Genomic DNA, 27,022 nt, shown 5'->3' on the forward strand with positions numbered 1-27,022 from the left:
GTAAGGCTCACCTATGACAACAAAAAGAAAAGCACATGTTGCAAATGAAGACACTTACATTTGGCTACTAATGCATTAAATACCAGGTAAATCTTAGTCTACAAAAACTAAGATTACAATAATGTCAGTCTGAATAAAACCAAGAGACTTAGAAAGGTGGTGGAAATCCTGACCACTATATTAAACCAATTTTGTCATAAAAGACTACTTCTAAATAAATACTCTTATGGCAAACACACACCTTTAGTTATCACAGCAGGTAAAGGACAATAATCCCAACTGCCAACATTGTTTTCAGGTCAAACAGAGTTCAGATCCCACATATGAGTGGGTAAGGCGTAAGTGGATGATTTAAAAAAAAAAGCTAATGATGTTATTATGCTGTCTTCTTGTTTGTTTGGTATCTGTGTTCAGTTTACAATTCGTCTGTCGTTAAAACAGTTTGTCTGGTCAACAAAGGGATAAGTGTGGCTCTGTACATTGAGGTGTAGCCTGTAGGACTGTATTCAAATGAAGCAGCTGAAGGTGATAAACTACAATGGAAATTACGTTAACTGCTCAGAGTTGAGGATGAGGAACCAAAGATGTAGTGTTTTTCAGCACTAAACGACTCAGAAAATCACAAAATCCAAAAGCAGAAAGTCATAGCAAGGTAATGGCCAACATCAGTTATTACAGGGATGTTCATGCATGTAAACTCAGGGCAAAAAGCATTAAATATGTCGTCTTTATTTAGTCCAGGCATAGGACAGGCCAAATAATGTAATGTAAAAATGTTAAATATTGTACTAATGTGGTTTTAATATGATGCTACATTTGCTTGTATAAATAAACACAAGTTGTAAGGAACTTGCACTTAATGATAATAATAATAATTTTCTATTTACATTTTTGGGCACAACAGTGATATAATGAGCTGATAATATTAGATCAGAGACATCCTACATACTTTACTTGTAGGCTAATTTATATTATGTTTCAAGTATTGCTACTATAATGTAGATTTAAAGATTTAAATACTGGAACACCAAGTGATAGGTTATAAAATAAAATGAGGATTTACTACAATGAATTATTATATTATTTTCTTTTGGATAATTTTAGAGACTGCAGTCATTAAGACCTGATATTGTTGGCAGTATTATGACAGTGTGACAGTGACAGCAGCATGTGGGCGGGGCATAGAGTGAGTTCGCTCTCTGATTGGCTGAGCAGCGCTACGTGTACATCAGTCCGCTCCAGGTAGCTCGCATGTGACAGTTATCTGTATGTGTGTGTGAGTGTGTTTGTGTCTGCTGCTCTCTCCTCTCTTCACTTTATATGATGGTGCATTCAATGACCGGCTGCATGATGACGATTTCCCCTTAAACACTCCGGAGGAGGAAAGTTAGTTTAACGTGCAAGGTAAGACTTTTTTATTTAGTTATTAAAGTTGTTTAAGACCCTTTAATGGCTGCTGTGAATATAGTTTACTACAGTGAATGAGTTTTGCATGTTTATCTCATATCAGCAACTACAGATTAAACTTGGGTTAGGAAATTAAATAGAGGGATGTTGATGTAGAAATGTCTCTTCCTTTATATCGTGTGCACATCTATGTAAAACAGCTTTATCTATTTTTTTTTGGCAGTTTTATTACATTAGCATATTTGATGATGTGGTTTAAAGCTTGCTTGTGAACCCCCTTTAAACTACCTTAACTACAGCAAACTTCAACCTAACTTCAGGGAGTTTCTAAATCATTGCTTTGTAAAAAAAAGAAAATAAGTAAAACCCATGGGTTAGTTAAAGAGCATTTGAGGTGAATTATCGCGAGCTGGTTGGACTCCCTGTTCTTGTGAGTGTAACCTTGAAATGGGTATTATCACAGGAGTGTGGGGATAAGAGAGGCTAGATTAACAGAGCAACATCATGCAGTTTTCACACTGCAACAGGCTGATTAGATACAACAGGATGCTGAGCTGTTTGAGTTGGAGGGAGGCTTATTTAGCAAAGGTGGATTACATGCTGCCTGGGAAAAGACTTTAAATTAATGTTAAGATGCCTTTGTGTATTTCAACTTTTCTTACTCGTGGGTGGGTGGGGTGTAGGAGAGAGGGATGGAATTGAATTAATCCAAAAATGTTGTGCAACCTGAATTCTCTTCTGTACTGTGTTGTAAATTGAAGATGTTGCAATAAAAAAAATGTATGATTAAAAAAACTGTTCTTACTCCTGTGCAATTGTGTAAAAGTGCTCAGATATGTAAGTCAAGTAAAAGTAGCAATTGTAAAAACAGTAACACTCTGTTAACATTTAAATTACTGCATTCAAAATCCTAATAAAAAAACAAAAGTAATGGAATCAATTTATACTTAAAGTACTGACAGTAAAAGTAATTGTTGTGGGTTATGATGACTCATTTGAAATTCATATGTTATAAACTATAATTATGGATGCATTTATGCATTAATCACCAGTGGAAAAGGTGGAGTACATTTATATTACTTTGTGTACTAATGCCAGACATAATACCCTAATAATATGTTTATTTATTAGTTTATTTATATTTTGTATTAGATAATAATCTGAATCTGAGAATGGCTATAGAGCTGAAAAATACCTGTAGTGAAGTAAAAAGTGCAATTTCATTTTCCAGTAGAAGCATAAAGTAGCATACAATGAAAAAACTCAAATAAATACCTTTAACAATTGTACTTAGGTACAGTACTTGAGTACATGTACTTCACCACACTCCACTGCTCCTGTGTAACACTCCCATCTTGTCTTCCAGGCCTGTTGAAGCTGTTGTATATACACTTTGTGAGAAAAAGCTGAATCAGGATGAAGTCCAAAGGGAAGGCAGTGAAACCCTCCAGGAGGACGTGGTCCAACCCTGAGCCAGATATAGAAGCAGACACAGAACCAGAACCGGGCTCCAGTGAGCAGGAGGGCTCGGAGGCCTCGGTGCGGATCGGGGGCTCCTGGAGGGGGTCTCTGAGGGGCGGGGGTCGGCGGCGGCGCAGGACCCGCGGCTCCAACACCAAGGAGCGCAGCAAGAGGCGTCTGGAGAGCAACGAGCGCGAGAGGACACGCATGCACAAACTCAACAACGCCTTCCAAGCTTTACGAGAGGCCATCCCTCACGTGAACACCGAGAAGAAGCTGTCTAAGATCGAGACTCTGACCCTCGCGAAGAACTACATCAAAGCCCTGACTACCATCGTGGTGGACATGTCGGGGGCCGGCCTGCCTGAAGGGGGGGTTTCCTCAGAGGCCAATGCCGCCAAGCTGCTCCAGTGCTACCAGAAGCACCTGGAGGATGAAGGGGAGGACGATCTCACTCAGTATCTCACCCAAATGCACAGCTTCAGCCAGCACAGCTAACAGAGGCTGCAGACCAGAGGTGTGTGTGGTGACCTTTGGAGCCAAATATCCCTGGGACCAGAAGTGGGTCTCTGCAGGAAGCGGGTGCTGTTCTCTGACAATAAACCCAACGCTTGCTTGACCATCACAAAAGTGCCCTTCCTGCAAAATAAGGAATGACTTAAGGACCATTCTAAAAAGACTGCAGATCGTGGTTATGAAGAGTAAGAAGAGTCATGTGTTATTGAACTCAGGAACGAATCTTTCGCAATTCTGTGAACTTGTTCTCCTTTGTGTTATCTTGTGATCTTCTTGTGTGTTTTTCTGTTGAGGAACCTGCCGAGCGTAGCCTCTAGTCACAACTGTCAGGAAGAAAGACAAGCGGCCGGCCTGAATATTGAAACGAAGTGAGAAACTGTGTTTGCTCATGACGACAATCTAACAGTCTTCTCACAGCGTGTGCACACAGATAATATTTAAAGTGTGTGATATTTGACTATTTTTTTGTCTCCATGTGTCTCCAAGGCAAAAACATTGTAGCGAATAACATCAGGAAAAACTATTTGGGGAGTTGCTATCAATAAACACATTTATTTATTGACAGATAAGGACTGTTACTTTGACCATGCACAACACTTGAGAAATGTACTCCACAATGTCAACAGCAGGGATGTGTTTCACGCTACAGTAACACAAAGCAATGTTAGTTATTCACAGATAAAACAGACGGATCTCTGTACACTTTCAACATTTCAACAAAGGCTGCATCATATTTAGACGATACATTATGATACAGAGGAATTTAGACAGCTGTTAACATAAATTAAAGCCTGAACGGATACTTATTAATGTTTTAAATTAAACGCTCATGTCAAAAGTAGAAACACTATTCCAGCTTACTATTTTACCATTGCAGCACTATACTAAGTACATAATATTCATATCTTACAGATTTATAACAAAAATATAGTTGTTTTTAATATTTTCTTCTCATCGCTCAGTCATTCTACTAACGACAGGAAGTAAATGCCAACATGCAAACATGCTCCTGAGAAAGAGGAAGGTTCAGTTTTAGCATTTTAACCACAGAACGTATACAAGTAATCCACACTTTTCCCTTATTTATAATGCTAACCATTGCACATACTCCATGAAAACTACATTTAAATAAAGAAAATAAAAGCTTTATAAAACATCAGTTCACTGTTGGTACAAGGCAACCACCACAAGTAAATAAAGCCAGTGCATGTCTTGTTAAAGCTGCTACATACAGGCTCCAAAAGCACTGTAAATGTATAGAAGTCAATGGGAAAACCTAATTTTACAATTAGTAAGCGCCTCAGTAGTACCAACTAAAGCTCACAGAAAAGTGTGTGTGTGTTTGAGAGCTTGCCTTGCTTTAAAGATGTCTTAACTTCACACAGGTTCCACACACATTTGGACGCAATAAACCCAGAACTAGGCTTCAAAAGTCCTTTTTAGAAGATTCTACAGTCATGCTTTTCTGCCGTCTGTCAGATCCTTATTTGCTCCATCCTGTTATCAGATTTCTTATGTTCCAGAGTAATCAGGCTTTAGTCTATTGGAAAGTGTGTTAACCTTTTGCCTGTAGGATAATATTAAGCATGTTTTTAATGTTGTCTTAAATACCAGCCCAGTGGCAGACAGTTAGCAGTCAAGTAGCTTTAATTAAAGTACATTCATTTCATTTTATCATTAAAACCCTACCTTTCCAAGTTCATCTGAACCTAACATGAGGTACTCTATACAAAGAAACTACATACACATGATGAATAAATATGGACAAAATGCATTAAGACCAGCGAGTTCAATGTCAGTGAGCAAAGACAGATAGCAAAGGGAGAGACATTCAGCTCATATGAGATTCTGAAAGTCTAAAACGGAGAACTTTCCGTGACCCTGACTGCAGGACGTGAACACTAAAGGCTGTCCTCCATAGTTTAGAGCTGAATTAGCAGTGCTGCTACTCCAGTGTTAAAAGTAGAAGTGCTTTTAAACAAAAACGACATACTAAATATTACTAGAAAGGTACTATGGTTTAGGAAGGCTCTGTACATTGTGTGTGTGTGTGTGTGTGTGTGTGTGTGTGTGTGTGTGTCTGTCTAGCAACCCACAGCATTGCCGTTGGCCTCCGTGCTCACAAGGAAGGAGCTCTGAGAGGCCAGGCCCCCCAGAGAGGGCAGACAGATGCGGGGCGGCTCCATGCAGTTCCCCCTCACTGTGATGTGGTCCCATCCACCCTAAAGGACCAGAACAGAGGGAGAGAAATCAGCAGCGTGCATTTGTGTTTGTTGCAAGTACACATTTTCACTGGGCACAGAAAAGGATATACAACACTGTGCAGCACAATACAGACATTGGTATAGTTGTCTCTTTGTAGGACACTGATTTAAATTATTCTTAAACTATGAATTCTTTTTATGCTGTGTATGTAATTTATTATATGTAATGTCTTGTCTTTTATCTGGACCCTGAGTCTGTAATAAAGTTTTCATTCATTCATTCAATACACTGTCAATATTATCCTATTCATGTGGCTTAGTCAAGTTTTCTTTATCTTTACATACACAATACGGACACTTTAACCATTTCATATAGTTACACTTCATTTAGCCAACGCTTTTATCCAAAGCAACTTACAATAAACCATGGAAATGTAAACTCAGAACATGAAAGTGCCTTTACTTCAATGAAGCCATATCATTGTAGGTTTATTAGTCTCAATTAGCTAAATCTTTCACACTCAGACCCCAAACTATATTCTCCGAGTCATTTTCTCAATTTACCTATAGGGCAAATACATGCTATCTTCCTGTTCATCCACTAGGGCATTGCTGGTGTATTATGTGTTTGATACATTGCAAACACATATAGAATACACCAGCATATATGATAGATTGTGAACAAATAGTGAGTTAGTGCCTCACCCCGATGCCGTAGTCCCAGGACTGTCCTTTGGGCTCCATGGGTTGGACTCCCAGCCGATGGCACACTGTCCCACAGCTCAGACCATGGCTGCCCTGCACCTTGTCCGCTATGATCCACACCTGCCCCACAACAACAAAAATCACCAAATAAACAAATGCAAGGGTTGTTTATTACCCCAAAGTGTTATTTCTTTGTGGATTCAATTGTTGACATACATTTTGATATATATATGAAAATAATGTGTCCTGGTACTGACCTGGTCCAGAGGCCCTATGGAGACTTTGCGTACGTTATTAGAGATGTGTTCCCAGGAGGATCCCTGAGGGTAGCTGGGGGTCACGCCCTGCCGGTACCACTACGTTACCTGCACAGGAAACACAAAAAACATCATTAGTTCTTGTTATTATTTAAATAAATGTTTGTCTAAAAGGTAAGCTCTAAATACAAATGCAATAGCCTCACCATTTTCATCTACAGTGTACACTGACGTCCTGCCGACAGACACCTGCTTCAGCTTCTGTTTGGCCGGGGAGGGGATGTGGTACCAGCTGTCTCCTGAGGAGGGAGACAAAACACAAAATATTATATTGGTAAAATCATCTTTGTTTAGATTAGATATGATGTAGTAGAAGTAGAAAGATATGTATCGATAAAGTATCTATAGAGTTCACAATATGAAATATACAGAAAAAGTTAGAAAACACTGAAGCTGACACGTTTTGTTTACTAAAATTAATGCTCGTCTAATTTTCAAGTACATCTTATATTTCAAATTAAAATGTGACATTGTCCTCGAACAATATTCCCAGTTTTTTTCTCTGCAGAATATCACAGTTTGTCCTCTGACCTGCAGGACTCTCTGCAGAGACAGATCCTCTGTAAAAGGCAGAGCCGTCCTTGGCGATGGCCCAGACCTGGCTGCCAGCTCCGATGGAGATGGACTTGAAAGGCTGGTCGGTTCCCACGTGGAGCCACGAGGATCCCTGAGAGACAACCGGACGATAATAGGATTATTACCTCCAAAGCATACTTTAAAATAGTTTTTGTTGCAGCAACTCTGGAGGTAATTCTGCATTGTCCATTGATCCTTATCAACAGGAATTAGACAAAGAAAATGTCCTTCTACACTTTTGCATACAAGACATGAATGATTGGATAACACCTCCAAAGCAAGGTGTGTTCTGCTGAGTAAGAATATACAAATATCTCTAAATGTGTCTGGGTGAGTCACCAGACAGTGTTTAACCTGTTCATGGGTTGTCTGTACAGTAAGAGTGACTCACGGCAGGCGTCAGTGTGGAGACTCCCAGTCTGCAGAGCACGTCTCCCTTGTTGCTGATCGCCCACAGAGGAACCACGTCCACGCTGATCTGCGCTGCACACGGCAGGATGGTGACGTCACTCAGGGAGATGGGAGGAACCTCCTGCCACGGTCCGGTGGTCGTCAGCTTACACTTCCTGTGCACGAGGAAAAACACAATGCTCCCTTAACTGCAATATTTAAAGATGTTGCTGGAGTATGAGGTCGAGCAAAACTAATTAAATAACCATAAATAATTCAGGTTAATGTGCTTTTATAGGGCTGAAATAATCCAGTTTATTCCCAAAAAGATAATTTGGTTCGTTGAAAGAATTTTAGGATTGAATGAAAACAGAACGCTCTTATTTTGAAAGGTGAAACCAATAGTGTTAATAGGATTGGAAGAGTGCTGATCATGTGACAATATAAAGTTCATGACAACCCTCCCACACTGGGGCAATACATTCATTTCTGCATGTGTGTATATAGTTAGACAATAAGCATTGTTGATGGGATTTCAATGAACAGACAAGGGACATTTTCACAAAATCACAAAAAATCTATGTTTTGTTCCAAAATAAATTCAGGAGAGTGAGTTATGCAGTTAAACGTTTAATAAGTATTCTGTTTTTTTTAAAGTTAAATAATTGCTCGATTGGTCTTTCAACATCCAGCATATTAATTTTCTAAGAGTGACTTATTGTAATGCTTGGAAAGGAGTAGGATTGTAAAGATCTCCATGTTTATAAGAAATATATACTGTGATTAACCTTTGTTCTACTGATTAATCATCAAATATAGTTTCCGGCACTGAACAAAGATCAACACTTTCTCTCTGCTCTGCCTCCTCTGCTAAAGCTCTGTTGACTTAAAAAAAGCCCTCGCACACAAACAAAAACTGAAAATGTCAAGTGCCCTGGCCCCTCTGTGACCGCTGGCACCTGCTGATCCTGAGAGTAATGTGCCACTGTTGCTTTTTATAGTACCTGGCCCATCGCCTGCGACGCACAAAGTCCTTCAGCGTTTTATGGCCATGATACGACCTGCGTGGATGGGGAAGAGGAAAAGCAGGAAACAATAAATACATTTAAGTCATATCTGTTATGGCTGCAGAGTTTTAAAAAAGAAAAAGCCACAGCAGGTGGATTTGAGATATGGAAACCTACGCTGGAAAATCAGCCGCATACTGCCAGCCGTCTCTGTCCGCCCCCCCCGACACACTGTAGTCCACAGACCAGTCAGACATCTGATAACAGCATAGACAGGAAGTGAAACACCATGGAAGAACACGTCTTTATTTCTGGATACACACCTTATCCGTTCATATTTATAGTTTGATTAGAATTCAATGTTGGTCAATCTGTATACCAAAAGGCTGCTTTCAGATCACCACAGGGCATTTCCTAGAGTGTGTGTGAGTGTGTGAGTGTGTGTGTGTGTGTGTGAGTGTGTGTTTGTGTACTCACCCATGTCCACTGAGGGGAGGGGGGTTTCATATTTGTTTTTGTACACTCATGAAGTCCTGATGAGTCACTCCACATGTAGCGGTCTGTAGGGAGCCCTCTGAAATAACCACACACTTTTAGGCCGGCATGTAACATTTACTTTAATTGTTTAATATTTTACTGAATAATCGATTAGTAGTTATGGTCTATAAAATGTCAAAAATGGTAATCATTGCTTCCTAGTAGCCCAAGATGACTTCTTAAAATGACTTGTTTTGTCCACAACTCAAAGATATAACGTTGACTGTTGAATTTTCTTTTCATTTTAGATGGTGGTGTCTATATTGGAAATTAGCCTATGAATTCCCGTGTTGGAGACAATTCAGCTACCAAAGAAATGGGTTTAGAAAAGGTTTCTATTAAACAAAAATTAGACAGATGTATTTGATAGATGCCAGATGTAACAGTATCCCCCTCTTTAGCTTGAGTCTCACCTGTTGGTGTATCCGGTGACGGGGTTCCACCTCTGGTTCTCATAGATGTAGACGCTCTTGGAGTCTGACTGTGTGTAAATGTTATCCGTGCTGCTGGCCAGGCCCTGGAAGAAGCCGCCTCCGTATCCTCCGGTGTGGACCCAGGCCGTGTGGTCGTAGCCGATCCCCCACACTATACCCACACTGTTGCACTCCACGATACGGAGGTGACCTCCTACCTGCCGCCAAAACCTGTACAAAAGATAGATAGATAGATAAGTACTTTATTGATCTCAATTTGGGACATGTTTGCGTTGCAGCAGCATAAAAAACAAGGCAATGTACACAAGAGAAATTAAGACACTAGAAATCAACAGTCCAAAAATATTTCTGAAATAGAAATAAAATAGCATTAAAGAGTTAAAAAATATACATGTGGAAATACAAATAAGGAAAAAATGCTTCATAAAGGTGGAAGAATTTAGATAACTATAGTTTATAGTATACTGCTTCCACCACCGCACAAGTGATGCTTGGGTTTTCTTACATCTGGTCGCAGGATGTGGGGTAAGGCATGGCCTCCAGACTGGGGGAGGGCTCACTGACGAAGATGTCTCCTTTGCAGGTGATGGACCAGGCGGCCTGTTTGGAGGGAGGACCCTGGATCCCTCTGGAGTCGCAGCAGGAGACGCTCAACAACGCCAGCTTCAGTCGGTAGAGAGGGGAAGGCAGGCAGAGCGGGTCGGAGAGGGAGGGAGAGACGAATGAGAAGTTAAAAATAACTTTGTTGTCATTTTACTGGAGCGCAAGACAACAATACAACACAATGACGACGGCACTCCCTGATATTGAAAACAAGAAAGAAAGAAGGTCGCAGTATAAAAAGGTCAACGATATAAAAGAAGAGTGGTACTAAAAGTGCTCTCTGAAATGCGAATAACAATAAACAATATAAGTATACAATCTCACAGCGACAAATTTAAACCAGTAGCAGTGAGTAGACCCGATGGGAAGGCCAGTCTCCCAATGTAAACTATGCACCGTTATGGTTTTCTGTGTATGTATGTGTTTTCTGTGTGTAAGTATTCATACGTACCCAGTCTTGCATCTCCAGCTCTGTAGCTGCTGAGAGTCTGATTGGCCACCTCTGTTTGGTCCGCTCAGGAGTGTAGATGGCAAAAGAGTGTTTGGAGTCGTTCAGCACGGGGACCAGGATGGTGACATCGTTGACGAAGGCGTGCAGGTACTGCAGAGAGTAAATAGAGGAAGAAAGGAAAAGAGAAAAGCATAATTGAAAACAGAAACAGCAGACCTTGAGCATATCAAAAAATATCTTCCTCAATAATGCTTTGCGGCTGAACGTATTCAATGCTGTATTGACACAAGTCTAATCCACAAAGCACCAAGCTGAAAAAAACACACTTCTTTCTCACCTTTTTCTCCTCGTAAAAGTTGTAGTAGATGAAGAGGATGCCGTCCTTGTTGCCCTCGGCTCCTGAAAACTGCTCCAAGGCAAAATGAACGTCGATCCACTTGTAAGGCTTCCAGTCTCTCCACCACTGCATGGTTCCCTTCTTCACCCACACCGACTGCGTTCAGCCAGAGGAGGGAATAATTAGTGATGAATAAAAGAGGGAGGTCCAATACCACACAGAGACAGAGAAATAATGACTTGAAAAAGAACAAATATTCAGAAAATCAAGTATAAGAGCTCCTGATGTTGAGGTCACATCCTCTGTGCGTACCTGTTCTATGGCTTGTTCATAATGTCTGAAATTATCCATCTCTCTTTTGGTCCTCTCACTGAGCTGCTCAAAGATTTGTCTCCTCCAAGCGGCCGTCTGGGCCGGGCTGACGGACAGACTCATGGACTGGACTGACTGGACCAAAGCTGGGGAAGACAGAAAGAAAATCAATAACTGAAAAAAGGAAAGGAAACAAAATGGAGCTTAGCTGAACCACTGGTTTCCTGCACATGTGGAAATAAAATATACGATACGATAATACTTTATTTGTCAGATCAAGTCTGAAATTTGACTTGCGTCACAGCAGCTCCATGTCCAACATCAACAGACAAGTATCCAGACACAATACATGAAACACAAACAACAAACATTTAACATAACAGCACAATCAGTGAGAGAAAACATGTATACACATATAATCGTGTTAGCCTTGACTTTGGAGCAAATACATTACATGAAGAGTCACTATTGTGTGTTCTGGAGCTCAGATGTTATTAAATAATTGTTACATTGTATTTCCTCACATGCCTCCTTAGCTCCATAACTAAGTTTCCTTCAAGAATTTGAGGTATCACAAGGTTAGTAATTGATCATTTTGTACACTTTCCTTTTAGCTATACAGAGATGTAGAGTCTAACAGCTTAATCTAATACTAGAAAGTGATTAATTGAACTCACATGAGGCGTTCATGGAGTTGAACCAGTTGAGTTGGGAGTGACTGTCCACGTTGCAGCCCCCCCCGCTGACCCAGGCCCACAGAGGGCGCTCATCAGCCCCGTACGGGTCCTCCATGGCCAGAGTGTACGTGGCCACTGACGACAGGCTGCAGGTGTCCACAGAGTCCAACACAAGTCCAGTCTGCTGAATCTGCGCCTCCTCCAGATCCACATTACACCACTGGGGGTCCTGAGGGGGAATAGCTACACCTGCACAGGGGTCTTTGAGATCTTCCTCAACAGCGAGGGGTTCCTCCTCCAAAACAGCAGGGGGAGTTTCCTCTCTGGAAGTCTTTGCCGGTTCTCGGTCAGAGACGAGTTCAGAGATGAAGCTGTCGCTGGTGACTTTGGGGATGCGGGGTTTGGGGGTCTCGACAGGTTGGTCTGTGGGGGCATCAACGAGGGACTCGGGAGAGGAGGAGGTGATGATGCCGGTGGCTCCGTCTGTAGATCCTCTCTCCGACTCCACATCGCTCACTGCTGACTGAGCGCGCACCTCACCACAGAAATAAATGCCAGCACTGTGACGTGGAGGGGGAGAAGATGACAAGTGTCTTACAATAAGTACAGACATAAGGATAGACATTCAGAACAGCAAGAAACCTGTCAGCTTCAAATAGGACTTTTAACCTTTTCAAAGTGCTACAAACTGAAATTAAAAGGCGTTTTCTTCTTTTACAGAATGTATTTAAATGTTAATGTTGCACTGTTGAGGAACCTGCAATCTATATGACTACACCGTAGTTGTGTATATGCAGGGTTGGAGGGTTACTTTGTAAATGTAATCAGTTACTGATTACTGAATACATGGCTCTGAAAGTAATCCGAATACAGTTACAGTTACGTGTCTTAAAAAAGGTAATCAGATTACTTTTAGATTACTTTTGGATGACTTTCTTTTTCCATCACAGATGGGTATGTTTTGGTGAACAGGAGACACAAAAAGCTAAATGAAACTGAACGTGTTTTACTGTTTTAATGGCTTATCAAGAGCACAACTGAAACATAACATCTGAAACGATGTAACAACATAATTAACTTTTTGGGGATGCAGCTTGGGATGTGAGGAGTGAGGGACACGGCTTAGAACGGGCGTGTCGCCTTCTGTCCTGCCAGTGTTGGCATGGACATGAATTAAAATGTCGAACTCAGACTTCATTTTAAGGACATGTCGGCCAGGGGTGGAGAGCTATATTTGTTTAAGCACCGGATCGGTAAAACAGGAGAGTGTGTGCACCAGTCTGCCTTGATCTATGAATTCATGTCCGTGACACTCACAGTATCTGCTGCCCACAGCTGTTTTATAGAAGGAAAACCTCCTTCACTTCATGAAATCTCTGCAGCGCCAGGAGGCAGCGGGAGGGTTAACTCAGCCTCTGAGAAGACGAGCGCGCCGTGCCTTTAACGCACCGCCTTTCACGCACCGCCTTCACTGTGTTTACCTTCAGAATCATTAGAAAGGCTAAAGAGTGACCGCAGGCTGATGTGTTTTAAACACACAACTCTACACACACGATTTAAACGCAGACTTTTGTTCCTCCATGTTACGTTGTTATCGTTTCACTGAGCGGACCCGCACATTTTTTTCAAACGCTCCCTTTTTGGTCCATCTGCGGCGGTAATAGGTTTTGTGCGCTGTGATGATTCGGCTACCTTTAGTAATGAATATTAAATGTTGTGAGGAAATCTTTCCACCAATAATTCCAATAAGTAATCCAAAATGTATTCACTTCAGGTTTACGAAAGTAACTGTAATCAGATTACTCGTTTTTCAAATGTAACGCAAGCTGAATACAGTTACTTGATTTTTGTATTCTGATTACGTAACGCCGTTACATGTATTCCGTTACAACCCAACCCTGTGTATATGTTATGACAAAAAACCTTTGAATCTTGAATATAATGGCCTGCTCTGGTAGCATGTTTGTAATTCTAATATTCCTGCTTCCTCCAATGATTAAGAAAATGTGATTATATACATTTAAGCACATTTGCAAAACACTTGATTGATCTAACACCAGAAAATAAATGTAATCATGCAATGATAAATGTTGGTTTGTTATTAAACTGTGACTCAGTCCAAGCTCGTCTTTACGTTCGGAAGAAATAAAACATGTTAAACATTATCGTAAGATTTTGGCTCATGCAAATACTAAAGTTTAATAACCAATATGTTTTCAAGTGTGTGTGTGTGTGTGTGTGTGTATGTGTCCACTGGGCATCAGTACCTCTGCAGGGAGCTTGCGCTGGCACTGGAGTGGGATCGGTCTCCGTCTCGGGGGACAGTGATGGCCCTCCAGGTTTTCCCACTCAGCTCACTTGAGGTCACACCTTGTCTGAAGTACACCGCCCGATCCTCAGAGCTGATAGCCAAAACCTACACACACACACACACACACACACACACACACACACACACCACACACACACACACACACACACACCCACACCACACACACACACACACACACACACCACACACACCACACACACACACACAACACACACACACACACACACACACACACACACACACACACACACACACACACACACACACACACACACACACACACACACACACACACACACACACACACACACACCACACACACCACACACACACATCACAACACACACACACACACACACACACACACACACACACACAACACACACACACACACACACACAACATCACACACACACACACACACACACACACACACACACACACACACACCACACACACACACACACACACACACACACACCACACACACACACACACACACACACACACACACACACACACACACACACACACACACACACACACACTAACATTGATAGCCTCGTGTGCAACGTTAAATCAACCAGTTTTCTGCAGGTTGTGTGGTCGGTCACGTGGCTTTAATTTACCTGGTCGTTGAGTCCGACGTTGATCATGATCATTTCTCCCACCATGTTGATCCAGCCCGAGCCACAGGGGTTGTGGGAGTTAATGCCGCGTCTGAACCACACCTGGCAACGCAGGAGAGCGGGGAGATTTTTAGCTAGAAACCCACATCTGCTTAAATATAGTAATGGTTAATACCAGTCTAGAAGTCTTGTTCCTCTTTGCTACTGCAGATTTCCTGAGGGGCATATTGTGCCATTGAAATCACTCTGTAAATCCTCATTTAAAGCTTTTTAGATACACTATATATGTATTCTCTGTTGGGCTATAATTCTGTTTAACAGGATTATTTAACTCTGTACATGACTATCTAATGACGCCTGAGAAAATTGATAGATTTAAAATAAATGTAAGTGTTCAAGTCACAGTCTATTTGCCTCAGGAAAGAGATACAGAGCCATCATAACACAACTCATATAAACGGTACTAAAATGTAGGAAAATATACTAATATGGAAGTAACAGACATCGGATAATGGTAATAAAAAACATACTTAATTTAATGAATGAAAGGAAGCAGGTATTTGTGTGATGCAATAATCCAATCATGTTGTTGTGTGCCTTTTATGATGTTTACTAGAGATTTTTCTCACTTTGTTATCCTTGGTCAGAGCCCAAACAACGTTGACTCCCACAGCGACATGTGTGGCTCCCACATCAGGACTGGGAGAATCCACCGTGACCCACGAGGTTCCTGATAAGAGAAAAATATTAATATAAGTATATATATGTACAACACAACAACATACGAAACGTATATATATCAATATTCCAATTACTTGTATATAGACTATTCTGCACAATTCCTATTATATTATATTTTATTGTAATTACTTGCACTATTATCTGTTTTATTGTGTTGCACTGTTGGAGAAGCCTGTGACCTAAGCATTTCATTGTCATAACTACACTGTAGCTATATACACATGATATTAAAAGCCTTGAACCTTGAACGTCTTCCCACCAGTGTACCTTTGGGGCAGTCTCTGCTGACGCCCTCCCTGACGAGGAGCTGGCCCTCCCACAGCACCGCCCACACCAGATCCCCGGGGCCACAGCTGATCTGGATCACCTCCCCGGGGAGAGACACCTCCTCCCACACTGAGCCCTCAGGATTCAGGTGATAGATCCCCTCTCTGAACCAAACCTGGAGAGAAAAGGAGGGATGAGAGAGGGATGGAGGGACAGTACGTGAGGGAATAAATCTATATGCAATATAAAAAGCTGCTATGGGCAAAAACAAGGTCAAGTAACGTTTGAATGTGCCTATCTTTGAAGAACATCGCTTACAATATACACATTATTCACTTTAAAGAAATGTTTGTGGTGATTTCTTTCTACTGATTTAATTTAGTTTTATATTTTTGTTGCTGTTATCATTTTTGTACCCTTCCCGTAGGGTGTTATATAGGACAGTGGTTCTCAAATGGGGGTACACGGACTCCTAGGGGTACGTTGGAGTACTGCAGGGGGTACGTGAGATTTATTTTATGTTAATGAAAAACAAAAAATGGATAAATATACCAATTTTAGGAAAAGTAACGAAGTTTGAGCAGTGTGGGTTTTATATTCATAGACTAGAGTTACACATATTTCAAAACTCGAAGTGTAATAACTGCAGTTGCCTCCCTGTCAGAATGACAAAGATCCTCAGTGAGGATCAAGCCCATGTTTCTCACTAAATTGTAAGTACAACTTATTAAAAAGATCAGTTCAATGCAACTAATGTCGTCTCAGTGTTATTGCATGATATTAAAATTGGTTTGCCATGAATTTAGTGATGGATTGTAAACATTTGAAATGTAGCATTTAAGTGCTTCTCAGTTACAATGTTGTTGTTTTAATAAATCAGACACTGATGGTGCAGCGCTGTACTGTACCTCTTTATATAGGCTTTGTTCCCCTAACAAATAGTTTTTGTGTTGATCAGGGGGTACTTGGCTGATTTTTTTTCAAAGGGGGTACATGATTGAAAAAAGTTTGAGAACCACTGATATAGGATTTGTGCAAGTTAATGGTCTGCAAAGGCTAAAATCTCAAAGTTCCCTCCAGAGGTTTTTAAAAAAAAAATGTAGTTAAACACTCACACAAAAAGTGCACTATTTATACATTTACAAAAATAAAATCACGTATAGAAAAGACATGTGTGCTATCAAACCGGCTTGTGACCATTAATTCAAAACAACATAAAGAAAATAAATGAAAATAAATTATTTTTCCGTAAACTGTAAAGTATTTGAACCACAAACAATTATTTTGCTTAAAGAAAGTAATGAAAGTCCTAAAATCCTGCCAGCCATAAAGGATGCATTAAATTAATACGTTTTGTCTAATAGCATCACAACATTTATTTTGTTGTTATTTTTTAAATTGCGGAACCCCCCCTCAATTTTTGTTTTGCTGCCGCTAAGCATGCTGGGAGAATGACATTTGAGATTGGAGGACGTTCCGGAACCAAGAGCAAAACCAAACTGTGACATCACAGCGGCTTTGGTCGTGGGGTTCTAAGAGTTTGCAAGTAGAAGTCTCTCAGAACTGAATTCACTCTTCTTAACAGACCGATGAGACACATTCAGTTTGATCAGAAAACCTTTACAGTCTCCAACAGACAACACACATCTTCACCCCAACACAAGTCTACAGACTGTGCAATGGATAGGAGAAACTATTCAAAAAACAGGGGTGATCCCAAGCCATATGACCATGAACATGCCGTGGAAGAATGCCTGAACAAGATCCACTGCAGAAATGGCAAGATATACGGCTTGGTTGATTTCCGCAATGCATATGATTGTGAGAAGAAGACTTTTGCCCACCAGATGCGCAAAGTAATCCACAAGGTGAAAAGTCTGGAAGAAGGGCTGAGTTACAGGGACTCAGGGTTTGGCGAAAAGCCCCAAGGGCAGTTTGACACTGACGATCTGGCTCTAAAACAAGGCACAGATCCCAAGCCATCTGACCACGAAGATACCGTGGAAGAATCCCTGAAGAAGCTCCACTGCAGAAATAGCAAGATGTACGGCTGGGTTGATTTATGCTTGGCATATGATTGCGAGAAGAACACTTTTGCCCACAAGATGCGCATAGAAATGGACAAGGTGAAAAGTCTGGAGGAAGCGCTGAATTACAAGGACTCAGGGTTTGACAAAAAGCCCCAAGCGCAGTTTGACACTGGAGACCTGGCTCCAAAACAGAGCACAGAGTCCGAGGTCCAAATGATTAAGAAGCAAGTCAGTCAGTTGGATGACGAGAAGAGAGAGCTGGTGGAAAAGCTCTCAAAGATGGAGATGACATTGAAAGAGGTGGAGCAAAAGAACGAAGAACTGGCTGAAAAGCACCTGAGCTCGCAGAAGATGGTGAAACAGTTGATTGTCCAGTTAAAAGAACAGGAGGAAAAGTTCTCCCAGAAACTGGCTGACAAAGACCCGAGCTGGGAGCCTGAGCTGGAAGAGATGTCGATGAAGATAAATCTCATGGTCAGAAACAACAGCAACTTGGAGAAAGAATTCCAAGCGTTGAAGGACAAGATGGGACAGCAGAAGGACAAGTTCCCAAAAGTCCTGGACGAAAAGAATGTGAGCTCGGAGACTGAGCTAGAAAAGGTGGAGATCAAGCTAGAGCAGTCCATGAACAAAAAGACGCGTCTGGACCTGAAAAACAAGGACTTGGAGAAGGAGGTCCAAGATCTGAAAGACGATAGGACAGAGCAGGAGGAAAAGGTCCCCAAAGAAAAGGCTGATATACACCAGAGCTGGGAGGCCAAGTTCAAGGTGATGGAGAACAAGTTAAAGGAGGTAGAGGAGGAGAAGAAAACCCTGGCTCAGAAGAACCTGAGCTGGGAGGCGACAGAGAAGAAGAGAAAGGATGAACGTAAAGTCCTGGATGACTTGTTCTTCAAGAGGGCGAATGAGGAAAGGATCCTCGCTGTGCGGAAAAAGCTTAGCAGGAAACTAAAGAAGGCGATAAAAAAGGGATCAAAATGGAGGAAGCTGAGGCTACAGACAACGCCTCAGAGGAGACGGTGGAGACAGAACTGGAGGGAACGGAGAACAACAGGAAGGGAGTGTTGAGCTGTGACAGTGACTCAAAGATGGACCACAGTCACTCTTCCTCACCCCTTCCTCTCTCCCCTCCTCCCTCAACTCCTTCCTCCATTTCCCTTATCTCCTTCTTCCTACCTCACCCCTCCCCTTTTCTCACATGCCAACTTCCTTCTACCACTAACCTCACCTCCTTCCTCCCACCTCACCATCTCTCCCCTCACCTCACCGACAGACTCCATCTCTGACTCCACCGCCAACTGAAGAGTCGCCAAAGAGGACTCGTATGCATTATAAAAATGGTGTTAAAAAACTTAAAGGTTACCTGGTTGGTAATGGGCTAGTTTTTGCACAACCCATCAAACGGTTGTGATATCACTAAGTGGCCCAAAACTGATCATCTCGTTTTCAGGTTGTTATATACATTAAATGTGTCAGGACGTAGAGAGAGAGAGAATCTCTTAACGCGGAGCAGACACATTCATGTTTGAAAGACATGAAAACGTGGATATTGAATAATAGCTGACCTTTAAGCAACATTTCATTAAACAAATAAAATGAAAACACAAACCAAATGTAAATGTCTGTGCCTCACTGTGTAAACACATACAGTCTAAAGTCAATATTACTTAAAGGTCACCTATCATGCTATTTGTAGGCAATGGCATAGGTCTCAGATATATAAAAAACATGTCTATAAAGTGTTTTGCTCAAAATACCAAACAGATCACCCATTCTAGCCATGCCTCATATCCCTCTATTTCACTTCCTGTTTCAAAAGTGCTGATTTGAAGTATAAAGCTTTAAAAAAAAAAAAGATTTGATTAAAAAAAAGGAGGGGTCTGAGCTCATGCGGGACCCGGCAGCTACTGTCTAAACTAAATGCTGCCGTGATGAAACGCCATATCATGGATTATCAAGGATTCTCTCTGAAACAGTCTGGAGCTCAAAGGCTTTCTCTCTTGCCGGTTATACCACAAGGTGAGTTCCTTTTTATTTCCTGCTTCTTCACACACATGCTCTCCAGTACAGGTTAGCTCTGAGTGTTAGCGATGCTAATGTAAACACCGACCATATTACGTCGGGCATTGTTTCTGATAGCAACATTTCTGATAGTGCCGTGGGTCCACATTTCAGATATTACGTCATATCGGACGCAAATCTGGATCAGCTCCGTTGTTCCCCGTTTTTAGAGATTTGGGTACGGAGGAAAAGAGAGAGGGTTTTATTTTCTGACGCTGCGTGAGTTCCCTGACGCACCGGGGACCAGAGTCCTGCATCGGGTCGGGTACCCCGCAAAAAAGGTGATTCGCGGGTGGTATTTTTTCAAACCCTTTTTTCCGGGTTCGGTTCTGGGTAAAACAAAGATGATGCGGGTCGGGTCGCGGGTGTTGTATAATAAATATATTAAAATTATAATAATTTAGTTTAGTGTTTAAATCCTCAGACCTCTCCCCCGCGGGACCGCGCATAATCATAACCTCTGCAGCGCATCAATCTGCTCCTGAGCGCGCCACATTCGAAATGGCTGAGGTGAAGCTCTCTAGCGGAGAATACAGCATTTTCAATAACACTTCCTCAAGAGCGAAATCCAGCGTCTGGAATGCTTTCGGTGTCATCCTAGATGGAGCAAATAACCAACATCCCACGCTTTTTGAGACAAATATGAAACTGCGTGTGTTAATAATTGCACGTTTTCACTGCTCATATATATGCGGGTTCGGGTCGGGTTGCGGATCTTGTGCCGACGGGTCGGGTCGGGTTGCGGAACTAATTGGCAATATGTGCGGGTAGCGGGGCGGGTTCGGTATTGCACGTCGCGGGGGCGGGAGCGGGTCTTGAAAATCAGACCCGTGCAGGACTCTGCCGGGGACACATATTTATGAATAAAAGACATGAAAAAGTGCATTTTGCATGATAGGTCCCCTTTAAGTTCTGGTATTTATTCATTTTATGTTTTAAACAACACTGTTAGAAAAAACCATAATAGAATAGGTATGTATAGATCTGTGTTTCGGTCTCACTAGAGAGGTTCAATTCCAGTGTTTTGTGTTCTAAAAATGTGTTCATTTCATATGAGCTGTTGAAATATTCAAAGGTGTTTCATTCAAACTTGATTGAATGTATAAACTAACTGTTGTTCAGTTGGATCACTATGCTGCTGCTGGTCTCTCCATAGTGAGGAGAAGTTTCTGTTGTAAATATGAATGTCATGATTTTTCAAAAACCCCAGCTGGATATGTATTATTTAATATTTCATTATCCTTTTCACAAAATATCAGCTTTGTAATCCATTTATATGAAAAGACAAAAGAGTTTGTGTTGTCCATTATTTACACTCTCCTAAAAAACAAAATCATATTGTACAAAACAAAAAAGTAATATTGCTAATAATAATATTAAGAAATGAACAATACAAGCCTTAAAGTACACTGCCATGTGTGTGTGTGTGTGTGTGTGTGTGTGTGTGTGTGTGTGTGTGTGTGTGTGTGTGTGTGTGTGTATGTGTGTGTGTGTGTATGTATATGTGTGTGTGTGTGCCTGTGAGTATGCCTGTCTGTGTGTGCCTGTGTGTGTGCCTGTGTGTATGCCTGTGTGTGTGCCTGTGAGTATGCCTGTGTGTGTGTGTGTGTGTGCATGTGTGTGCATGTGTGTGCATGTGTGTGCCTGTGTGTATGCCTGTGTGTGTGTGTGTGTGTGTGTGTGTGTGTGTGTGTGTGTGTGTGTGTGTGTGTGTGTGTGCATGTGTGTGCATGTGTGTGCCTGTGTGTATGCCTGTGTGTGTGTGTGTGTGTGTGTCAGCTGTACCTTGCCCTGCAGGGAGACAGCCCACAGTGACAGCCGGCCTCTGGGCTCCTCGTTGATCTCCCATCCTCCACAGCTGATGTCGCTGAAAGGATCTGGGAGAGTCGTCTGCTGTGGGGGGATCTGTCAACACACACACAGGGAGATATAGAGGTTAACACACAGAAAGTTATACACACACTCTAATACAAAGACACGAACAGTTTGACCCACCTTGGCCCAGGTGTCCATGGATCTGAATCTCCTGTAGCGGAGCCATCGCCTGCGACGCACACAGGAGTTCCACTTCTTGTCTTTGGTGTAGTAGGCGGGAAAATCAATGGCGTAGGTCCATCCCTGCAGATACAAACAAATCCATCATTATAACAAGGATTAGAAAGACCTTACCATGCAACACAACTTTTCAAAATTGGTGAGAGTATTGCAGCAACGATTCATAAAACCCAGACATTCGTTTGCATTTTACCACCTCTGGTTGTCTTGTCTCAAAGTCAACACTTAAAAAAAAAAATGTTTTTCGTGAGATGCCTGAAATAACGTCTGTGGTTAACACAAGCTGAACAGATTTTCACGTTTTGTTCCAGGACTTAAAATACATCAGTAAATATCATGTCAAACGAGTCTACTAAACATAATATAGCCACATATTAGCTGCCTTTACCTTAGTGGTGGTGATATGAAGTCATGTGACCGACATGTCATTCATTTATAGCCTAACGTTAGCTTTTACTCTTAGATTGCATTTACGCTTCAACGATCACAAGGTGGTGTTAATATGTGAAAACTATCTGCCAAACAAAACGTGTAACTATCATTAGGTGTTTGCCATGGAGCTTATTTGATGCAATGCAGAATCCAATGGAAAATGTCTAAGGCTTTTCGTTGATAGAGCCCATGAATGCTAACTTCTGAGTTGTCCTACAAAGTTATGTCATCACTGCACCACTCTATTATTATAATTTAGAAACAGACACTAAAGTAAGCAGATTACAGATGAGATAAAACAATAATTGGACACTCACCACTTTCTCTGTGGGCTCTCCCTCAAAGTTTTCATCCACGTGCCAGTCACCCTCCCACTCCCAGCTGTTGGAGGGAAGCAGGAAGCCGTCCAGAGGCTGGTGCTGCAGACCGGTGACATCACTCCACTGCCAGCGGTCGCTAGGCAACAAACGATCTGAGAAACTATCCACAGGATTCCAGCGCTGAGGGAAAGAAAGATGGACGAACACGGATGTCATGTCGGAGCACAAACGGGGTCAAAACCAACAGAGTTAATGTTTGTTTAGCCAACGCTTAAGTGCAATAAACCTGCATCCTTTCAAATGTTCAAGAAGTCTGATTGTGTAGAAGTCTATGAGAAAATGACCCGGCTTCACACCTGATTCATTACCGAAGTCAAGTTTTACCTAGTTTCAAATCGTCTTCAATACAACATGAGGTTCCTTTTTTTACATTATGGTTCAATTTAGATTGCAAAGCAGGGTGTGCTTTAGGGACTGGCTACGCTGTGTTTGACGTGTTGCTAACAAAAAGATGTCTGTCTTGGGTGTTGTCGTTGTTTGTGTCTAACTCTTTCACAAAGTGTTTTTAGCTCATAAAATGTAGGGTCAACATTTTGGTCACCCTATAAATGTCGCTTGGTTTTGCTCCAACCTATTGTATCATTTTCAGTTACAGAAGAAACAAGATTGTGGCACTTTGTGAGGCTTTTAAAACAATTGATAACGTCTATGAAATCCCCCTGGTTCCCCCCCAATAACCTCTTTCCAATTTCACTGTGTTTGGACTGCCACAGAGCCACTTGTAAAGTAAGGGATGTACTCTGAGGAAGTAGCTGAGTATTGACATGACCCGGTAGCTGTGTGACAACATGAAGGTCCAATCGGTGACCAATCATTTAAAAAGCAAAGAGGTACTTTAGTACACAGCTGTTTGTGGCAACAGAGGAAGTGGGACTGTTGTATGAGGATGTTGCACTCTTTCAGTCATTCAATCGCACATAACACAACTCCAAGGGGAACTCCACATTTTCACTTATGACACTTAGTGCAGGACATGGATAGCCCAAGACAAATTAAGCATTTTTTACTTGCATATTAAGAGAGTTTATTTATAACATCGACTCAAATGAACGTCCTTTTTGAACGTTTTATATCAATTTTGAGGAGAGACCCACCTGGTTCTCGTAGGTCTCCTCCTGGTATCGAACGGGCAGGTCAGACGCGTGGAGGTTCAGGTAGATGTTGTTGTCGCAGGCGATGCCCCAGCAGCACTGCTGAGCGGCCGTCACGCGCTTGAACTCCATGTGAGCGTCGCGGCACTGCTCCCACAGCCCCCCCCCCGTGGAGAGGCTGTAGACCCGGCCGTACACATCCACCGCCCACAGCAGGGAGACGGGCATGGCTGCTCCGGAGACCTGGAACACAGGAAGAAGAGGGTGGGAGAATGGAGATAATTTTGCTTTAAAATCAGACAAATCATTTATTTACAACAATATTTAACAATACAACGTATATCATCTCTGTCTTTTAGTTCCAGTGTGTCATTGTAGAAAAACCTGACCATTATTTATAGCTGCTTAAACTATGCCCAATCAAATTCATCAGGATATGAATAATTGTTTACATATTTAGAAATGAATCGTATTATTATGTCGTAAAATAACATACATTTGATGTTTGGTACACTAATATTTAAAATGCTAGGAGGAGAAAAGAACTTCTACTCACAATTACTTTCATTGTCAATTATTCTGCACATTATTTTCTTCATTCATCGTTTGGACTTTAAATTGTCAAAATTTGTTATCATAGTTCCTCAAAATCCACGTTAAATATCACGCCTTTTCAGTCCAGAATGCTACGATTTGGGGTTTAATTTGATAAAAAGCTTGGATTGGTATGCAAGAAGGTGTCCTTTCAACTCAACTCCGATGACATCGTCAAACATTGATATTTTCTTCCTTTTAAATAGAGCTGACTTCCACTTTAGATGTCCAAATATGAAGCAATTATTACTGTGTTATGATGTAATTGAATCTGCCCTAAATGTCTCAACAACTGTATAGTGAAACCACATGACATTTGACATGGACCTAGTCAGGCTCATTCTGAACAGGAATCCTTTAAAATGTTCTTATAAAGAGGAGGACATAATACATGTTTTAAGTCCATAGACTGTCACATCAATTATGATCATGTGTCGAGGTGGCATTGATCCATGCTCACTGTGTGTGTATGTGTGTGTGTGTGTGTGTGTGTGTGTGTGTGTGTGTGTGTGTGTGTGTGTGTGTGTGTGTGTGTGTGTGTGTGTGTGTGTGTGTGTGTGTGTGTGTGTGTGTGTGTGTGTGTGTGTGTGTGTGTGTGTGTGTGTGTTTGTTTACACTGACCCACTATCATGTCACTGACCCAAACCCTGCATCCTGGCTAATGTCTACACGACATTAAAGCCTGCATGGTTAATGTGAAATGACAGATCATTTCATAAACAATCCAAGGGTTGTTAAAATCTTGCTGTCTCCATTTCACTACATTGCGTAAGTGGAAGGGATGCTGCTGCTAAAAGGCCAATGTTTATCCACCTAATTTGGATAATAATGACATACATAGACATTTAAAGTAAGGATATAACGATGCTACAGTAAAATAAACTGCAATATGTTTATTAATGCATTCGTTTCACTGTATAACAAGATAAGGCAGCTGCATATTAGCATGGTGTCAATAACACTAGCTACAAATGAGCCTCACTGTGCTGCAGGTGTAGATATTACACGTAGTTCAGCTGTAAACTAACACAGTGTTCAGACAGTAAAAAGGCTTTAAAGACAACACTCAGCTCGCTTTTAGTGCAGGCTTACAGGCTTAGCATGCTAGAAATAGCAAATTAACAAGAAGTTAAAAACACACCAACCGTAGCTTCCTCTCATTAACAGTCAAACGGAGCCGGTGAAGTGTCCCCGCTGTTCATACGGTGAGAGGTGATGAATAAACAGCTGTTTCTATCATAATGTGTGGTCGGTAGCTTCAGATTTTCACATCATATTTCTCCCCTACGTGAAACCGGAAGAGTCGCTGTCTCTCGATTCCTATTGGCTGTTTGCGGGGCAGGTGTTTGTGGCGTCACCATCCAGCAGGGGGCGCTGCTGCCTCATACACTGAATTGACTGATGTGTATATCAAGTAAATACTGTACTTTGACTTGAGTATTAATACTTGTAATAATTAAAAGTACTTAATACTTGTTTTACTCTAATCCTTTCATCTGGTAACTTTAATTGTAGCAGGAACAGGGTAATTATTGTACTGCTGCTTATTTTAGAGAAATAATAAATCACACCGAATACACGTCAAACCAATAACAATGGCCTCTTCTGGGGAAAAGGGCTGGTCAAAAGGTTTATGATTAAAGAATACTGAATTCAACATTTGAACTAAACAAAGTATTTAGTAAAGTATTGCCGATTAGGTTGATTCCCTGCAGAACAACAGCTGATGAGACAGGATCGATCTCCATTAAACTCAATGGAAAAATAAACCAATTAGCCCCCTCTCTAACGGTCTGTGCTTCAGGTCCAAATTACGATAAAAAGAAATATCTATTTTGGTGTCAAGTGTGAGTGCAGTAAGCTCTGTAAGTGTTCTTGTTAAGAATGTGCACCGTCGGATGCAGCTTGTTAAAAGTGACATGTGGAGAAAAGCTCAGATTTAGCAGCCCAACAACAACAACAACAACAACAACAACAACAACAACAACAACAACAACAACAACAACAACAACAACATAAAACAGTCACCTGACTGATGACCCAATCCTTTCCAACTATGACTTGCATTTCTGTTTCGGTTAGTCTTGTTTTTCTTATTTTTTTAGGAGTGTGCAAGTTCTCTTTGGATCCTTACTTTTTGTAATGTAACATCACTCTAAAACAGGGGTGTCAAACTCAATTTAATCGCGGGCCACGTCAGCATTATGGCTGCACTCAAAGGGCCTGTTGTATAAAAATACATATATAAATATATATATAAAATAATGTATTATATTACATTATTGCCTCTGCATTGGATTATTATTGGATAGGGTAATAACTTCATACGTCTGAAAGCAGAAGTCTGGGGCAAATAATTGCAAGTCTCTTCAGTGAGCACGTCACAAAATGATTTAAAAAGAAAATCCAAATTCTGAAAAAAAGTCAAAATCAAAAAACAGAAGTGACATTTAAAAAAAAGTAACATTTAAAAAAG

At 41.3% G+C, this 27,022-nt stretch overlaps 2 protein-coding genes across 4 annotated transcripts; one reads left to right on the forward strand and one right to left on the reverse strand.

The window, feature by feature from the left end:
* The first annotated feature begins 1,263 nt into the window (after positions 1 to 1,263).
* On the forward strand, positions 1,264 to 3,948 carry bhlha15 (basic helix-loop-helix family, member a15). The gene is made up of 2 exons (XM_034214481.1): positions 1,264 to 1,404; positions 2,774 to 3,948. The coding sequence occupies exon 2, from the start codon at positions 2,824 to 2,826 to the stop codon at positions 3,364 to 3,366; it is 543 nt and encodes a 180-aa protein (XP_034070372.1). The 5' UTR covers positions 1,264 to 1,404; positions 2,774 to 2,823; the 3' UTR covers positions 3,367 to 3,948.
* On the reverse strand, positions 3,917 to 25,838 carry tecpr1a (tectonin beta-propeller repeat containing 1a). Of its 3 annotated transcripts, none has more exons than XR_004568738.1 (24): positions 25,692 to 25,838; positions 23,956 to 24,195; positions 22,799 to 22,981; positions 21,990 to 22,112; positions 21,780 to 21,899; positions 15,904 to 16,078; positions 15,525 to 15,625; positions 14,896 to 14,997; positions 14,202 to 14,350; positions 11,935 to 12,494; positions 11,258 to 11,403; positions 10,946 to 11,101; positions 10,609 to 10,758; positions 10,060 to 10,217; positions 9,534 to 9,764; positions 9,061 to 9,157; positions 8,761 to 8,840; positions 8,581 to 8,637; positions 7,578 to 7,752; positions 7,142 to 7,277; positions 6,757 to 6,849; positions 6,551 to 6,658; positions 6,294 to 6,413; positions 3,917 to 5,606 (listed from the first exon to the last, which is right to left on the reverse strand). XR_004568738.1 is itself a non-coding variant. In XM_034214480.1 (24 exons), the coding sequence occupies exons 2-24, from the start codon at positions 24,178 to 24,180 to the stop codon at positions 5,469 to 5,471; spliced, it is 3,591 nt and encodes a 1,196-aa protein (XP_034070371.1). In that variant the 5' UTR covers positions 24,181 to 24,195; positions 25,692 to 25,838; the 3' UTR covers positions 3,917 to 5,468. The 3 variants fall into 3 exon arrangements, 1 of the variants encoding a protein (XP_034070371.1); XR_004568739.1 differs by having other exon boundaries at positions 25,688 to 25,838; XM_034214480.1 differs by having other exon boundaries at positions 6,551 to 6,649; positions 6,740 to 6,849.
* Positions 25,839 to 27,022: the final 1,184 nt, after the last annotated feature.

This window comes from Gymnodraco acuticeps, unplaced genomic scaffold (genome assembly GCF_902827175.1).
Source record: "Gymnodraco acuticeps unplaced genomic scaffold, fGymAcu1.1, whole genome shotgun sequence".
In the NCBI taxonomy this organism is placed as follows: Eukaryota; Metazoa; Chordata; class Actinopteri; order Perciformes; family Bathydraconidae; genus Gymnodraco; species Gymnodraco acuticeps.

Coding starts and splice junctions, on each gene's coding strand:
- tecpr1a (XM_034214480.1), bottom strand. CDS start 24,180: ATGCCCGTCTCCCTGCTGTGGGCGGTGGATGTGTACGGCCGGGTCTAC. Junction 7,278..7,577: donor TCTCCACACTGACGCCTGCC/GTGAGTCACTCT, acceptor GTTGTCTCTCAG/GGATCCTCGTGGCTCCACGT. Junction 6,850..7,141: donor CTCTGCAGAGAGTCCTGCAG/GTCAGAGGACAA, acceptor CTCCCTCCTCAG/GAGACAGCTGGTACCACATC.
- bhlha15 (XM_034214481.1), top strand. CDS start 2,824: ATGAAGTCCAAAGGGAAGGCAGTGAAACCCTCCAGGAGGACGTGGTCC.